The following is an 18,789-nucleotide window of genomic DNA, read 5'->3' as shown; positions in this document are numbered from 1 at the left end:
AAGTCGCGCATGTGGTAGGTAAACTAAGACATTCAAAAAGCTGCAGCCCAGACACTTATCAAAGGTGGACAGGAAACATTTAAACCATTATGATTCTTTCAGTTTAACACCCTCAGATATGCATTCTAATACCTTTTACAACTATGGAGTTTGTACGGAAAGTTCTAAAGCTTCATGTCTTACAGTAAACTGAAAACACAGTTGTGTATAATGATCTTTTAAGAAAATGCCTTCCGTCATTAAATTGATCATTGTTCTTCAGATGACAATGAAAAACCTTAAACTGAGTGTCTTTCAGGAAAGAGACAAACCAATCCAAAGCCACAGAGCACTTGAAAGCAAACTTCAGAACTTGGAAATGATTAAAGGAAACCTGTTTAATTAAATATAATTAAGACAGGCTTCATAGATTTCCAGCTCAGTGGCCTTCACAAAATTCCCTGACATATGAGACCCTTTTCATTCCTGTTTCATAGAGTATCATAGGTAGACAAGGCTCAACTGTACACAAAGGGCACTGTGCATGTGGGTTTTAATTAATTTGCTCATAAGTATCTGGAACCATGGCATGTTTTGTCCTAGTCTCATGAAATGGAGCTTAAAGAAAAAGAATTGTAGACCTAATACCAAGACGCCAGTTATGTCATCCATTCAACTTAATATTCATAGTCGTAATAAATTATTTTGTGGAAAAAATAGTGTAGCATATCGCAATGATGTTTTACACAATGAAAGGACAGAAGAGTCTCAACATAAAAACAAGCAACACTTTCATGACATGCTCACTTTTAACACTGTGGTCTTCATAATACTTATGAGAGAATGGCTCTATTTCCCCAAAGTATCCTGAAAGAAATACGGTTGCACTTGTGACCATTGATCAACAAGTGGTTTTCTGAACAGCCATGTGTGGGTACCATACCTAACACAAGGGAAAGGAGAACATTTCATGTCTTTTGGAGCGCTCTGTAAATTTCCCTGTGGCATGTCTGTGTTGGCACAGTACCCATGTGGGATGGTACAGAGGTCTCAGTAATGAACTAGACTAATTCATCTTGGATTATGAATGAAATTAGATCCGATGTATTAATCTCCAGTCTGGTTTTGATCCTCTAATCTTGAATACTTTGTTGTTTCTTATTTTCAGCAGCAGAATCTGCAACAAAGGGAATTAGCTATATAGCATACAATAGCCCTTTTGAGACATTCCAAATAGGCTAAAGGTAGACTCTACCCTTGAGCTACCATTCCACTGAGCAAAGTTCCTTCAGTCTAAGGAGCCTTGCTTTAACTTGAGTGGCTCTTCCATTGGAAGAGCTCCTTGGGCTGATGTGAGGATCCTTGGGGGATGATTGGATGCACCCCAGTAATAAAAAAGTAGAAGCGCAGTAAAATCATAGTAGCAAATTTCTATCCCAACTTACATAGTTTATTGGAATTTATTATAAAGTTCATGCAAATAAAACTTGAGCCACCTTTGGGGAAGGCCAATCTGGAGTGGAGCGGTGGATGTGGATGGCGGAGAAGCGAACTTCATATTGCCATGGTATCAGCCACAGCTACTGCTTTCACACATCCTGTCAAGGCACATGAGTCAAAAGGTACCCAGAGGAGACATGTGGCTGAGGATGCAAGAGTCATGTTTACAAGGGAGTAATCTCTGTCATCTCTGCCTCTCACCACCACCACCACCACCCCACAGCAATCTTTAAATCAGGCAGCTGCCCTTGCACAGATAGGGATAGTTGCTTTCAAAGTCAGCCCAGTTAAAAGAGGAGACTGGTGCATTCACTGCCCCTTAACAAAATATTTCTGCCAATGGGTCAGCTCCTTTTTCCTTTAAGTGCCTTTGGACTGAATTCTCAGTTTGGATAACTGCATGCTCTTCAAATGCCCTTGGAGTTTACAAAATCCTAATGCCACACCTATACTAGGATACATAAAATAATAGGAAATATTTTGGGGGTTCAATATATCCAACTCCCCCAAAAGTAGCATGGGAGTTGCGGGGGGGTGGGGGCTCTTAATCATAGGGGGCACGCCCATCTGTAACTATTAACCAGAGTGAGTAAAGGGAATCGCCACTTTCAGAGGCAGTAGACTTCTGAATCCCAGGGGGGAAAACGTTCATTTACAATTTCATTATGTTTTTCACTCCTAAGTTTAATACTTATCACTATGATAGTGTCTCCTTCATCTACTCCATCTACCCATTTGTGTCTTCTCCATCTATGTCTCCCTCATCTTCACCACTAACTGAAGGAGAATGTAAGATCGTATTTCAGAGTTAGGAATGCCAGTATCCAGGTGGGACCTGGAGATCCCCTGAAATTATAGCTCATCCCCAGGCTACAGAGATCAGTCCCCTGGAGGAAATGGATGAATTAACTGTATAGCATAGTACCCACTGAGTCTATGTCTTCCTCAGGTTCCCCTCCCCCCACCCCCGGATGTTTCGCAACCCACCCTGCCCATCCCCCTCCAGTGGTCAGTGAATATCCTGTTAAGAGCCGTTCAGAACAATTTCTTATAACCAACACCTTGCGTTGTTTGAAGGATCTCATATGTGATCCTAAGTATCTTGGAATAGTTGTTCCTGAAGTCTACTGCACTGGAGCACCTGAGAATAAAGGCACACCTATGTCAGGTAAGCAATGCCCTGGGGCAACAGTGTCCAGCTGCCATTTGGTATTGCTGTTCTAAGAATGTCTCACTGCCTGATCTTTAAAAATCAACACAAGGTATCTCCACATAATATAGAAAAAACCACAATCCTAGGCAAAGATATCATGAAGCATGAGCACCCCCACACATATATCTTCCTGTCCTCAGCAATCTTCCACATTCCTCCCTCCCACACACTGTGGATTTAACAATATAAAATGAAGATCAATGTAAGATCAAGATCCACAAAGAAAGAGACATCCTTACCATTTCTCTGAAATAATTAGCCATAGAGTAAATGCTGACATTTATTTTAAAAGTTCCCCAAGAAGCCACTTTTCAAATTCCGTCGCATTCAGAATGTAATGATTATACTGAAAATCAAAATCAAATGTTTTCTGGAGAAACAAACTGTTTCATTAAAAAAAAATCTATGAAATGTAGCTGTGGATCACACATTTAATTAAACTCGAGAGATTACTTAAAGTTCCACCATTCTTGCCAAATATTTTTACCTATTGCTTTTGCCTTTGTTCATAACACATTCATATACATTTATTCGTTTTCATGGCTATTTAGACTTCGTTAAGGCTGATACAGCAGAGTGAAATGGCATAAACAAATAAGACTAATAATACCGAGCTGCAGAGAAGGAGGGGGGGCACCATATTTTTAGAAAACTGTATATTTTATTTGAATTTAAAAAGAAATCTTCTTGCATTCCTGTGCTCCCACACGTTTTGTGGTTGGTGTACGCTAAGACTAATTTGATTGCAGAGACAGGTTGTAGATTAATTCTTAAACTTCTTAAAGTCATTTTACATTTACATGCATGATAATGACAGATCAGATAGCCACATCTGTTTCCCCAGATACAATAAAATGATCCAGTAATTTATCTTGCTTTCTACAACTCTTGGGGACAAAAACATACATGATGCTGGGCATCCTTGACCAAAACTTTTTCTGTACCTCAAAGCAGCTATATGAGCTGCTTATTTAACTGGAGAAGCTATCTTGAGTTTGCGTGCTTAATACTTTCCCTCACTCAGTTCCCCAACACTAACATATTATTGACCCTGATATTGGCCCTACTGGAGAAGGAAATACAGGTACCTCCTCAACCCAAACAGTCTTACTGATTACGGAGAACTAGGCAGAAATTCAGGATGGAGTCCCAGAATTACTGCCACCCAACCTCTGTCCCCCAAGAAAGGGGGAGACCTCACCCAGTGTGACAGGGACAGGTGTAGGTCATGCTGCTGAAACCAGCAGCCCATGCCCCAGATACAGCAACAGCAAGTGGGAATAGCAGACGTTCTTATTCTTGTCCCCTCTTTAGGCTGCTGAGAATGGCCAGGGCTCCTTCCAGCACGGAGCCTGGGGCAGTAGCCCCTATTATCCATTGGCTAAGGCTGCCTCTGATCCCCATCTGTCCAATCTTGTGGCTGCGTTTTCTCACAAAAAAAGTTACAATAGAAACCCTACAACAAGAACAGTGAAGCAAACACAAAGAATGCATCCGTTATCTAAACTGGAAGAAGACATTGACAGACTAACCACAGATCATCTGAATCACATCTGTTTTGGAAAGGAGGCACAGGAAGAAGTAGGATTGTTTTAGTCAGAGACCAAGGAATGAAGTTTCAAAATGAAGGTTAATTTCATGCAATAAGATAGTAGGCACCATGCTTGGAGAAGGAGAAACAAAAAGGATGAGACCAGTATATAAAATATATACTAATACACAAAATAGACTTTAATTATACATTCAAAGGTGCAATATTTAGCTGTATTCACTATGTTCCTCCCCCCTCTTTTGGTCACCCCATGCTTGGAGAGCCCATATTGGTCATGAAGAAAAAGAGGAGTTGCTTCATATATGCTACTTTTCTCTACTCGAAGTATCCATGGTCCTAACCACTACACCAAGCTGGCTCTCCAGAGATGAGTGAGGCATTTAAGTATGTCGTTATTCATGTGGAGTGGACTTAGGGAACCTGCCCACCCAATACCATGCAAATATATATCTTAGAGGAGCGGGATGGTCATATACAAGATTCATCCTCACTCAAATACTTCTATCCCCATGGTGAGGGGAAAGTGCGGTACAATTAGTCCCGTTTACACTAGGATTATAGGCTTCAACTGGTGGGGTGTTTCTGGAGTTCTTTTCACAACCATAGCTGGCACAAGAAGACTTCGTTTGCAATATTTTATTCTGCTCTCTCCATAGGGAGCCCAGATCTAAATTTGTTTTCATGATCCTAGCCACCCTTGAACAAGGTCCAGGACCAGAGGAAATTCTCCTTCTTGATGATGATGATGCAGACTCACATGTCACCTGCATGGCTTCATTTTCCCCAGTGTGAAGAAAAGTAGGATATAAATGAAGTCACTAAATAATAAATATAACCAAAGATGGAGGTATACAGATGAAAGTTAGGCTGGTGGGTATGGGAGGAGGAAGAAATGAATGTTGAGGATATGGGGCTTGTCAGGAAGAGGAAAAGAGACAGCATGGGAAAGTTGTTTTGACTTCCCCACCATGCATCTGCGTATATCCCAGCAGCACATAAATGGGCAAGAATTTTCCAGAGCAAAGGCTCTCAGAGGAGGGAAGGAAAGAGAGATGAAAACAGGGAAATAGATAAAGATAGGTTGGCTGCTGAGTGAGAAGAAGAAAAGGAAGCAGCAAAAGGAGCAAGGCTATGGTGGTTTTTAGTGAACAGAGACAAGAAATAGTGGGGGAGGAGAATGAGATGGCCCCCAACAAAGTTCTTGTGGGTTCCCCACTTATATTGTTTATTATATTTCAAAAGCTGCAGTACTGTTAAATAGGCCTTAATAGAACTTAATAGAACTTAAACAAGGCTGGCTCTGGCTAGTAATTGGGAGGCCTCCAAGGATTTGGATGGTAGTTCTTCCAAGGAACACAAGGGGTCATGACACAGAGGCAAGCAATGGCAATCCACCTCCAAATGTCCCTTGCCTGGCTGTCAGACAATTCTCGGATCTCCTGACCCCACTACACAGATCCATACGATAAATAAATAATAGGAAAATAGTTCTAGACCTGGGGAGGATGCAGCAGTGCTCAGTGTTCCATTGTTACTGTCCAGTTCCCTGCTCATGCTGGCTATACTACAAAGCTGCCTTCAGCTACCAATGGTCCGGTGAGAAAATGGTGGCTAACATTGCAGATTTCTATTGTGGCTTTTTGCTGCAAAAGAGTACAATCCCAGAAGGACATTCTGTAAAGTAGTCAAAGGGAGGTGGGAAATATGTCACTTTATCTATTGACATTTTAGATTTAACTACAATGTATCCCATGTATTTTCAGTTCTGTTCCTTACTTGACAAGATGGTCAGCACAACAGAAATGAACTCTTTAGCAGAAAATTCCCTTGGTAGATGAATCTGGCAGTCAGACAATTACGCAACAAGAAAAAGAACTAGTTATCAAAAAAGGTCACCCTGCATTAGACATTTTGATTGGATTTTTTTTTGTCAAACTGGCCAACAGGAAATTGTGCTGCTGTTGACAATGGGCATCTGTACCCACAACTTGAAGATGGGGCTGAATATCCAAACTAGGTCTTAGATTTGGGGAACTGTTAAGGTTATGTTTCACTTTAACTTCCCACCCGACTTCAACATAAGCTGGTGTGAAAACAGTGTAGGTTTCCTAGCCTCTTCCCTGCCATAGAAAAAGTCATTCTGGGGGGAGGAGGGACTATGTGGGTGTGTGTGGCTTTAAATCTGGACAATATAAGGTCACAGCTTGGAAAACAATTTTTGTCACCTTGGAAAGTGCACAAAACTTTGAGCAATTTGTAACAAACATGTACCCTATACTTGTCTCCTCAACATACTTCAGGTCTGAAATATATACTTTTCAAAAGAAATTCAAGAGTCAATTGTCATTTGTGTGTGTGAGGGAGGGAGTGGGATATAAATGGCCTGCTTCTGCCCTCCATGTGAAGTATGTTTTCATTATGAAAACAAGCCAAAATACACTGAGAACAAATTCACAATAAAGTTATATGGAACAGTCACCAAATGGTGTACACATCTTGAGAATGGCACAAAATCATTAGTGTTTCTATTAGATTGGCTGTGAGCATGCAAACAAAGCAGAAGCAGAGTAGTCAGCACAGATATTAACAGCAAACAAAAATAAGTTACTCACCTTTGGGGCACAGAAAGCACATACTTTCTCCCCACAATAATAAAATACATGCAAGAATATATCCTTTTAGCTGCAGTAAAGTCAAAGGAATACCAACATATGGGCTAACTCTGCCCTCTGCTGGTTGCACAAAGTTTTGCTCAGGAAGGTCTCTCAAAAGCACTTAGGACGGAACCACACAAACTTAAAAAAATACTCTTCAAAAACTCTAATAGTTCTGTTTGCCCTTCTGTAATGTACTGAGGTCAAGATGTAGTTGGATGAAGCAGAAAGGATTGCATGTTCCCATTTACTCTATTAGTATAGAAAGGGAAGGTCTTTGGTAGCCAACACTAAAATACTTAATAGGTTCAAGACACCAGCCCTGCAGCTGGTCCTGTGTAATAGACCTCTAGGGAAAGGAGCCATGGCTCCATGGTAGAGCACCTGTTTTGGATGCAGTGAGCACCAAATTCAATCACTCCAATTAAATGGATCAGGTAGCAGCTGATGTGTAAGATCTCTGCCCTAGACCTTGAATAGTGTTGGCCTGTCATAGACGATATTTTGATGGACCAGTGGTGTGACTCAGAATAAGGCAGCTCCATGTATAAGAGTCTATGAGCCCAAGGTGTGCTATGATAATTGTCCTAATAGACAGCCCCCCCCCCTGACACAGAGAGAGAGAGGGAGGGAGAGAGAGAGAGAGAGAGAGAGAGAGAGCTTACTCTAGATGTTACACTCACCTTTAGCAGCAATCTTCAGGATAACCAGCCAAAAATTATAGCTAGCCTCTGTCTGGTGTCTTCGTGTGACAGATGTAGTGACAGCAAGATAGTCTTGCTCATTTTTTCTAATAAGTCCCATAGGTAGCAATAGACATCTGTTCTGGCTGCTGAAAAAAATCTCAGCTAGAGAATGCTGTCACTTAGTGAAGAATTGTCAAAAATGGGGGAAAGCCACATTAGAAATCCATGTGTGCTCTCCCTTTCTCATGTATACACCTTCTCATCCAGCCACATGCCTAATTTTCTGGCATATTCATGAGCACATTTGGTACACTGACACAGTAAAAATCACACTTAACTACCCCGAGAATCCAGAAATAGCCTTTTGCCCTGGGATTCTCACTGCAGCTTTTTTTGCAAACTGCAAATCCAACCCATCTGTATTACTACCCATGTGATTTACTTGCTCTCTGGAGATGAAGGAAGAAAATAAGAAATTTTAATGTTGTCAATAGTTTCTGGTGCTTTGCGCCAGCCTTTTCAGGCTCTAAATACATAAACTAATCAAGGTTCAAAGTGAACTTGAGAGGTGTCATCCCAAGATTACTAATGAAGTACACCCTAATTCTTACTTTACTATGGTACCATAGTATGTGCTTTTCCCTTTACCACTATGGTATTGTATGAATAACCCACAAGAAAATTTGATGTCGTGTTTTTCCATCAAAATATTGCCTGTCCACCCCACAAGAAGGATGTGAAAAGAGAAACATCATTTACTTTTTGTTATTCAGACACTCTGTGGTAACAAGACTTAATGCCGTGGTAACAAGACTTAATTTTGCAATGTTTACACAACTTCAGTTCCACCAATAGCTATGAGTCATAATGGCTAAATGAAACTGGTATGTTCAGAGGCAGGAGCCCTCTGAATAAAAATCACTGGGAAGCAACCACACAGAGAGGCTTTGCAATTCATACCATGCTTGTAGGCCTTCCAGGACATCTAGCTGGCCACTGCAAGAAACAGGAGGCTGGACCAGAGGGACCTTGGCATGGTCAAGCAGAATTATTCTTATGACTTTTTTTACAAACGAGGGGGTGGGGGCTGAGGTATACAGAATGGCTTGGCCAAGGATATAATCATTGCAGACAGACTTGTAGAACCAATGGCCACTTAAAAACCAAAGCAGCTTGGGGAGGGGTAATTTATAACAAATAGCAACAGAGAAAAGTACTTTAGTGTCTATTTCTTCATGGCAGGTTACAGGATTCCTTTGCAATATTTCAGACATGTTTACCCTTACAAAAGCAGCTGGAAAACTGGGAAAGGGGAGCTTGCGTATAAAAGTGACAGAAATGCGTCAGCACCCTTCCCACTCCCCCACCCACCAAGCCTTTAAAAAACTAAATAAGGTTTTGTTACCTACGTCTGTGCACAAAGTTAGTATGGTCCTTTAGGCTATCTGGTAAGGTTCTGGCAGAAGTGACATTTGAATTGGGAACGAGCAAATCCCTCTCTGCTCATGAGCAGCCCAAACAAACAAGTTAGGCATGGCTATAGCTACCTTAAACTAATTTTCTTTTACAAATCACCCATTGCCCACCCTGGTTTTGGTTTAGATTTAGCCCTCTCCTTTTGCCTTTTCTATCATCCTTCAGCTGTTGCTTCTGTTTGGGCTCACTGTACTTACTCCATCCCACAACCTTTGTCTTCCTGGGTTCTACTCACCCAGTAAAGAAAGCCCTTCAAGTGCGGAGGGTTGTAGAACAGAGTTACATGAAACAATAGTGCCACCTGATGACAGTTTACAGAAATACACGTGTCAGTGCTATTAAATTAGTTGGGGGACTTCCCTAAAAATGGACATGTTTGTACTAACTGTTCCAAGGTCTAATGATATAAGATGTCCAAGACATTCCTGCCTCTCCCTTCGCTTCAGCGTACTCTGGCATAGTGGTCTACAACAGAGGTGACCGAGATAGCCATCATCAGTAGCAAGCACACCGTTAATTAAAACTGTCCTAATCTTCCCTACTTACAGTATGTGAATTACGTGATTTTCTAAAAAACGTGTTCAGTTGTTCTTCAAACAGCACAGCTGTTAAGTCTGCTGTTGCATTGCATACAAACCCGTCAAGCCAAGAGCTGCTGCACAGCAGGGGGCCTTCAGAAGCCGGACTGGAACAGTAGCCTTCGCAGGTGCTCTCTCTCTCTCTCTCTCTCTCTCTCTCTCTCTCTCTCTCTCTCTCTCTCTCTCTCTCTCTCTCATTATCATCATCATCGACACTATGAGACTGAAGGAACACAGCGGTGTAGGAAAACACTGGTGTGGATTCTGTACATTAGGGAAACATGATTTTTTAATGTGTGTATGTGTGCGTGTGTGTGATTGCCTTAATTTTATCAAGCAGAACAGGGTACTCCAGTGTCTACCATTACATATTCAGCTCTAAGAATATGATCTTATACATCACTACACCCCTTTAAGCCCAATGGGCTCAATGCACTTAGATGAGTGTAACTCTGCTTAGGTTGCACTGGGAAGGCACCTCCTGTTTTGGATTTACTTCATCAGGTTGCCTCTCTGGGTCTCCAGAATTGGGTTTCACGCACAGGACTTCTTCTCTTCTTCCAGCTTAGTGTAGTTGTTAAGAGCGGTGGCCTCTAGTCTGGAGAGAAAGGTTGGGTTTCCCGCTGCTTCACATGCAGCCAGCTGGGTCACCTTGGGCTAGTCCCAGTTCCTTTCAGAAATCTCTCAGCCCCACCTACCCCACAGCGTGGGAAGAGGAAGGGAAGGTGATTGGAAGCCACTTTGAGACTCCTTTGGGTAGCAAAAGCTGAGGTATAAAAACAACTTGTCTTCTTCCTAAATCAGGGGGGGTCATCTCTGCATCGTTTATAAACCTTTCCCACAAACCCAGGTCGTGTAACTTTATAGCAAAGAGCTTTACTGCTTGTATGCTGTGTCACAAAAGTTGCTAGCTCAGCTTTTGTCATATGGATAGAGACCCACTGACAGCTTGGGGCTGAAAGAACTGTTGTGAAGTCAAAGGACTGCCTACGGGTACAGAGGTTTTTGAGCAGCAGGATAGCTCCATCCAGCTTCTTACAGACCTTTACACAGTCAGCACTTCACATTTGTTTTGGCTTTTTTCTGCACTACTGACTTGAATAGAAAATGTGCCCTGGCTAGTGGGGCGTATTTTGAGAGCGTCTCTATTTTAAGTTCATTTGTAAGATTTTCATCTTGCCCTCAGGCAAGGAATAGAGTCACGCATGCCATCCTTGCAACAGCCCTAAAAGGTAGGCTAAGCTAAGAGAGAATGCCCACTTCAAGACCACCTGATGAGCTTCATGGCTAAGTGGGACTTTGAGCCCTTGCCGCTCGAGGTCCTTAGGCCACACTTTCACCTGCACTTGATAGGATGTCACAGAGATTGGGGGGGGGGGGGAGTAATGTGTCAATTCCTGACTGAGGAGGCCCAGATTCAAATCCATGCTGAGCCACAAGGTTGTTAGGTGACCTTGGTCACCCGCTCTCTCAGCCCACGGTGGCTATGAGAACAGAAATGAATGAGAATGACAAGAGCTGTCCTGACAGGGGAATTGGTGGGGACTAGCGCAACCTTCTATTTGAATACCAATGCCTTTCTAAAACAACAACACTTTTTAAATGATAAAAGACAATTTAAAGAAGCCTGTTAACTGAGGAATGCTCACGGGGGTAGACCAAAGATCTCTTTGTTCCTGTGCTGTACACCTGGGTGAGGACTGAAAGCTAAACTGCCACAAATGTGCTTTTTTGAACAAAAAGGAAAGGGTAATTGCTGCTTCCTGAATATATTTTCCTATTAACGTGAAGACTATTCATCTTTACCTGAATGTGTAGGACGGGGGGGGGGGGGGGTTGTCCAGAGTAAAGCACCTGCTTTGCAGGAAGTGGACTCAGTCCTGGGCAGTTCCAGTGAAACGGGCCGTGAAGCAGGTGCTGTGAAGACCCCTCCCCGGGGGGCGGGGGTAGCCTCTGCCATTCTGGACTCACTGTGGCAGACCAAGGGTCTGGACTTGGAATCCGTCAGGATTGTGGGAGCACTTGTACCATACCAGAACCATAATATTAAAACGAGAGTATGTTTCAGGAACAGCAAGCTAAACTCTTGTGCTTCCTTAGTGAAAGGTATCATTTCACAAACGAGCAACCATCTGCTAGAGAGTGGTGAACTTTCAGCCACCTCCACCTATAAGCCTGTCAATTAAGGTCTGAAAGGGCAACACTCTGGTCACCGCAGGTGATGTTCCTGCAACATCACAGGTTCTGATCAGATCCCCTGACTTCCCCAACCTGAGCTTAGCTTTCAAACTATTCTATATTAAGCAACCATATGCTTCACTTTCAAGCAGAGGTTAGACATATCCCTGCTACTTACATCATCGTTTCTATGGCAACTAAACATACTTCAGAAAAAGAGACAGGGTTTCATTTCGGGTCTTCTGAAAATAAACAGAAGACCGAAAAGAAGGCACGGATACTAGGAAGACTTTGTTGCTGGGGTGGGGATTGCACAAGGCTCCAAAGCAGGAAAAAGATTCTCAACAGAAGCCGAATGCTGCTCTATATTGTTACTGTTTCTTGGTTTTGCTGCTTGATTTGCTGCTTTTTTTAAAAGGGGGGGGGATGCTTTTCCCTTTCTGAAAGATGTTACTATGGGAACAAGGGATTGACGTGCTATAGCTCTCCTTCAGCTTCACCACATGCAAGAAATGAAATTAAATAAAAGGGGAACGTTGCCTATTTAGGGAAACCTAAACAGAGTTTTGGGGTGAATGGGACAGAAGCCATGTGCTAATCACACAAGAGGTTACAATAAAAGTTACAATCATAGCAGAAGTTACAATAAAAGCAGGTACATATGTTTGTATGAAGGAGGCAGGAGGCATTCACTTTACAAAGTACCTGGATATATGTGGTGTTAAAATCATCCAAGCAGCTGTACGTGTGCTGAATGAGAGCCAGTTTGGTGTAGTGGTTAGGAGTTCGGACTTCTAATCTGGCATGCCAGGTTCGATTCGGCGCTCCCCCACATGCAACCAGCTGGGTGACCTTGGGCTCGCCACGGCACTGATAAAACTGTTTTGACCGAGCAGGAATATCAAGCTCTCTCAGCCTCACCCACCCCACAGGGTGTCTGTTGTGGGGAGAGGAATGGGAAGGCGACTGTAAGCCGCTTTGAGCCTCCTTCGGGTAGGGAAAAGCAGCATATAAGAACCAACTCTTCTTCTTCTTCTAACCTGAGAACTATTTAATATTTATAAAGAAGAATCAGGTGTACCGGGACAGAGATTATACTTGTGCTCACGGTAATTTATGAACAAGTTCTGTAACTTATGAAGATGTTGTTACATTCTGTGTGAACTGCCCTGAGCCTTAGAGGAGGGCAGTATACAAATGAAACAAACAAACAAGGCTACTGAGGAGGGATCTGCTTTTCAATGGTAGAAATATACCTACTAGTGGTGCCTCTTTTGAACAACTGGCAAATGCAAGTTCATTCAAAGGCATGCCTGTTTAAAGGTGCCAAAGCATTAATTAAAACACCACAGAATGAGGACTTCACGAAGGTTGAGGCATGTGGAAACCCAGCACCTTCATCCCTAGCTAACTCCGGCCTAGCTAATTCCACAAATGCTTGGAGAAAGAGTGGCAGGTAAAGGAAGGTCGCCTATTGGACTTGAAAGAAGAAGGAAGAGGGGAGAGGCTGGAGGGGCTTTCAGCCATGGGAAAGAGGACCGAATGGGAATTGGAAAATAAGATCCCCCTCCCACCTCGGGGTCAAAACACGGTTGATCCATTTTATGTTGGTCTATTCCATGTGTAGTTAGAAATGTGATTTTTTTAAAATGTAAATCATTTTAAATGATTACTATGTTTTTAATATGTTGAACTAATACACTTTATGTAATAAATATTTGAACATTTTAAAAAATTGCTGCTCAACCTTTGGGTTCCTAACTTTTCTGGTTAGGTTGGGTTTTGGTTTCCCTTTTTGGTTTTGCATTGTGTTGCAAGGCAACAACAGCAGTTTTGTCACCAACTGGCCACCGTTTCAGGCTAGTTCCCATCAGTGAAAGGCCAGGGGAGGGGGCAGCCCCCTTTCCAAGGCTGTTTTGGCCCTTGAGGAAGAACTGGCTGTCACCATCAAACAACTGGATATCCCTGAACTTTGACTCACCCAGGCCAGGTTGCTTGCTAGTGTCCAACAACAGCAATCTCATGAAAGGCAGTACAGTGTAGTGTTTAGAGTATCAGACTGAGATCTCAAAACCCCTCAAAGGGGATCACCTCAAATGGTTGTTGTGAGAATAAAATAGAGGCAAGAATATGGCAGGCTACATTGGATCCACAGGGGGAGGGGAGGCAGAATACAAAAGTAGACAAGATGGAGAGCAAGTAATAGATTGGCAGGTGGGTGTAATGGAGAAGGAAGCAGAGAAAAGTAAGAATATTGAAGTTGTTAGGATGAGGGAAAAAGGAAATAGTGAAGGAAGGGGTTGCAGGACAAAGTGAGGTGTTTCCACAAGGCCTTGCCGGTCTCCCACGGAGCAAGTGGGCCCAATTCAGCTGGAATCGTGAAATTGGACAATGGGAGAGAAGCAAGGAAATCTGGAAAGGGCTCATTAAGGTAGTGGCTGGTGGTACAGAGAAGGCAGCAGGGACAGGGAAAGAAGATGTAGCAGGAGAAGTGAAAATTAGATGCTCCCAACAAGGCCTTGCAGGTTCCCTACTCATTCACTATGCCCACCATTTTATCCTTTGAAAAATCAAAAATATTTTAAACATAAATATGCCTGCATGGATATTCTGAAGACAGAATGAGCCCACATAGTTACAATGACCATCTTCTTATTCTTATTCTTAGTTCCCTTAATATTCCCAAAGGGACAACTGGTCCCTGACACACAACTCTGGAGTCAAAAAGAGTCTAGGCTTCTCACGTAGGAACAGCTTCTAACCAGGACTGCAGCTCTTCAGATGATTTCTTCGCTTCTGAATGTGATGAAACTTTATAGGCATTTTGGCATCGCAGGAGGGATCTACTAATTAACCTACAATTCTCCATAAATACTTGAGGGGCTTACAGGGAAGCAGAAGAACCTCCCCTGCCTGGTTACTTTGCAATAAAAATGGACCATATAATTAAAATCTAACTTTTTAAGGTTATGCATGCAATTACATTTCCAAAAAGAATGCATTAGTTAGGTGCAATGGCCTTGCTAATTTCAGCTTAAATATAAAAGCCTAATAAAACCATTTAATGTATTGCTATGATCATCTAGCTAAAAATAAGTACTCTATTTCCCATTCTTATTAGGGTATTTCCCAGTGTTATGTCCAAGGCACTTGTGGAAGTCTGATGTTGATCATGCAAAAAGCAAAGTAGCATATCACCAAGTTCCCTTGTATGTAGGAGGCTGAAATTGAACAATGTTTTGCATACTGAAATGAGAAGTAAGGGTGGCAGCCAAGTACTGTTTTGACATGTGTTATTCAAGTATTTTGCATCCTCTGCCAAAATAATCTTCATTCTCTGTGTAAGACGCCAAAGCGGATTCATGTGCTTAAACTCCTTTCCTTTCACAATTCCCCACAGGCAGCAGTGTCATATAGTCATTTTCTATTCCTGAATTTTGGAAACACCCATTTAGTAGCAGTTTTAGAGGGGTGCTGTATTGGTCTGCAGTAGAACTGCTCGATTTGAGTCCAGTGGCACTGTAAGGAAAAGTATCTGCTGAAGGCAGCTTTCACTCTCAAAAGCTCATACCCTAAGGTACTCCTGGAATGTAATTTATCTGACAAAATTTACTCCTATTCCCATATGAAGTAGCCATGTGATTACTTAATAGTTTTTATTATACTGGATATTATGTTTCCATCCCATCCTTCTTCCAAGGATCTCAGGGCAGGGTCTAGTTTCTCCTTCTCTGTTAGCACAATCAACCTTACAGGTAGATTAAGCTGAGCATATATGACTGGCTAAATGTCACCTAGCAACTTTCATGGGGGGGGGGATTTACAAGCTGAGCCCTTTAGATCCTAGTCTGACACTGAGACAAGATATTGCTTTGACAGCATAAGGAAAATCCAGTCACTTCTCATTGAAAACATTCCCTGCAGTTTTAAGAAGGGGAAGTCCAACTAGCTTTCAGCAGATGTAGGAAGACAAACCCAAGTGCTATTTTCACTAGCTTTGCAACACTGATCTACCTCTACTTGCCAACTCAAATGCAGAAGCAACACCCAAGAGTCTGGGGCAGGAAACAAGCATCCCCACTAACTTATTACACAAAAATAAAACATTTCAATGAGTAGCTTTTGAAAAGGGAATCTTTTTGCAAATCTAACCAGTGGCAGGGGGTGGTATGTCAGAATCTTGCAAATTCCCATCTTACTCAGCATGTTACAGCCACGTCTATTGCTGAAGTAACTTAGCATCTTCACATCTCACAGTTAAACCAATGCTAAGTTAAGAAACAACCTAAATGATGGGTCCACTATTTAGAAAGTTCTCTAGATCTCACATGTACATGCCAGTGTCTTCTACTTTCTAACACCTAAAAACAGTTCCATATGCTACAAGAATCACTTTGGAAACTCAGTCTTGCCAAGCATTGTGGAACTTCTGGCAGGAAATAAAAGAAGATGATCCCCTGCACTCAGAGAGTTTGCCATGTAGGTTTCTGGAGCATGGCCTACCTTTTACAATTGTTAAAAAGATCTAGTCCACTGTGAGTATTTTGGGGTCACTGTTTATTCAAGGACAATGCCATAAGATGCACTAAAATATATTTTCCCTTTTGTAATACCAAGGCAAAACATGAAGCATTTCCTTTTAGAAACAGAACTTCAAATTGATGTTTATTTATAAATTTAATTATCAATATTGTTATTTGTACAAAACAAAACATGTTATGCTGCAATGAAAGTGGCAGCGCACTCCTCTTAGCACAAGTTATATCACCCTCTGATGGTCATGAGACGACAGCATGCTGTCGGATGTATATTGTCCTTCACAATGTATTTTTATACATAAATACAACCAGCGCTGGGTATTTTGGGCATTATTCAAACGGTCAGAAGAGACTAAAAGGGAATTACATGATACAAGCCTAAAGTCTTTTCCACATTGTAATGTCCCTGATTAGCCATACTAGGAAGCTAAATATTAGAAATGATTAGAGGTCTCTATCTAGTTTGTTTCCTGAGGCAAAATCTTCATTGATTGGAAAGGCAATTCATTAGGTCAGATTCATAACAATTTCTCAAAATATGTTTTTCCAGTTAGCTTGAGGGACCGATCCCCATAAAACATAATCTAAGCATGGGCCAGCCTCACTTCCCTTTTTACAAAGCTTTGTCTAATAGCTGAACAAGCTGTACGTGGATATCTGCCTCAAGGGAAGCCACGGAGTGTCAAGTCATAAAGGGAAAAAATAGTCCCGTAAAGCCTGATAAAGTCAACAACGTTTACAGCAGTAATGGTTTATGTCCATTACTTACAAGATGCAGTCAAAAAGAAAGTTTGTCTTGCCATATCTTCATCAGTTTGGTATTCCACTTTGACAAGAGACATAAACCGGTCATGAAGGGATAGAAGACAGTAAATACATCCTTTCAGACAGATTTGCAGGAAGGCAGTAATGCTTATGTCTTTCAACTTGGCTTCAGTGAATACTCCCATGGAAGACAACCAGGCTTCTGGGAAACCCATTAATATGGTAATATTATTAGCCAAGTATATTTACTCAAAAGATACTAAAGTCCAAATTCTATTTATTCACTCTAAATTAATCAGCGAGCAGTTAAATCATGTAAATATGCAGACTAATAAGTAACTCAACTGTAACCCAAAAAAATCTTAAAATTGCACTCTACAATTTAAAAGTAACATGGGAAAATGTCAATGGCAAAGAGCATCCCTATCAGGCCAAAAATTAGTGTTTTTCAGCCAAAAATAATACATGACTCTTAGAAAGACCACCACAAAAATAGATGAAATTTTGAAAAGTGTAATAAATGTATCAGGAAATGAGGAAGGTAGATAAATTCTTATAGAAAATACATTTCCTGTTTAGTTTACCCTTAATAAAAAGGCACTTTGTATACAGCTAAAAATCGGGTTAACAACATCTCCTGTTAGTTTTATACAACCAATGTATTTCAAGTTTACCAATAAAAACACTGATACAAAACATTAGTGCATTTTTTTCTGTATCCATCTGTTACCTAGTGCCTTTTCTACCATATTTAGAATGTTCCTGAATGCTGAGTAAAACAAATACTGAATTTACGGTAATTCAGTGGTGACCAGATGACGCCATGATCCCTCAGCACAATGATCGAGGTCAACTAATTTTCCTGGCATGAAGAGGGGCTTGTCAGAAATGGGCCTGCAGTCTCTTATTTTCTTCACGTAATCTCTCAATTTCAGCTACTAAGCTTTCATTTACAGAGTATCTTTCAAGTAAGGCATGCATTTCATTCTAGAAAGAAATAAAAAGGAAGACAAAAACCATGACATTGTTAGAGTAAAAACCTTACAATGCCCAGATCTAGCTGTATGCATTTTTCAACTGACATCCCAGCCTAAGTGTCAAGGTGGTCAGAAGTTACAGTAATTTTTCCCCAGAAAGAAAATCTATATAGCTTTTGAAAATGAACTGTCCCCTAATGTGGGAAGGCTGAACTACTCCTCAACCACTAATTTTCCCCTTCACCCTACATGCACTTCATTGCTCTCTTATTTAAAACAAAGCTATCTTGCACCTTCATAAAAATCAAAAAGAATAGCCAATTTCAAACCATTCAAAGCCTTCAGCTTTCTTTAGCCTGAAAAGATTTGTTGTTGTTGTTAGGTGCAAAGTCGTGTCTGACCCATCGCGACCCCATGGACAATGATCTTCCAGGCCTTCCTGTCCTCTACCATTCCCCGGAGTCCATTTAAGTTTGCACCTATTGCTTCAGTGACTCCAACCAGCCACCTCATTCTCTGTCGTCCCCTTCTTCTTTTGCCCTCAATCGCTCCCAGCATTAGGCTCTTCTCCAGGGAGTCCTTCCTTCTCATGAGGTGGCCAAAGTATTTGAGTTGCATCTTCAGGATCTGGCCTTCTATGGAGCAGTCAGGGCTGATCTCCTTTAGGACTGACTAGTTTGTTCGCCTTGCAGT

At 41.6% G+C, this 18,789-nt stretch overlaps 1 protein-coding gene across 1 annotated transcript in view; it reads right to left on the bottom strand.

Moving 5' to 3' along the window:
• Positions 1 to 16,468: 16,468 nt before the first annotated feature.
• Positions 16,469 to 18,789, bottom strand: part of NEDD1 (NEDD1 gamma-tubulin ring complex targeting factor) — a 35,833-nt gene continuing 33,512 nt past the window's right edge. The window contains exon 15 of the mRNA XM_077339123.1: positions 16,469 to 18,106. Coding sequence (XP_077195238.1) covers positions 18,002 to 18,106 — 105 coding nt within the window. The 3' untranslated portion in view covers positions 16,469 to 18,001. The remainder of the gene's footprint in view (positions 18,107 to 18,789) is intronic.

The sequence above is a fragment of the Paroedura picta genome, chromosome 5 (genome assembly GCF_049243985.1).
Source record: "Paroedura picta isolate Pp20150507F chromosome 5, Ppicta_v3.0, whole genome shotgun sequence".
Classification (NCBI taxonomy): Eukaryota; Metazoa; Chordata; class Lepidosauria; order Squamata; family Gekkonidae; genus Paroedura; species Paroedura picta.
The sequence above is the reverse complement of the archived record's forward strand: the minus strand, read 5'-3'. Positions and strand labels throughout refer to the sequence as shown.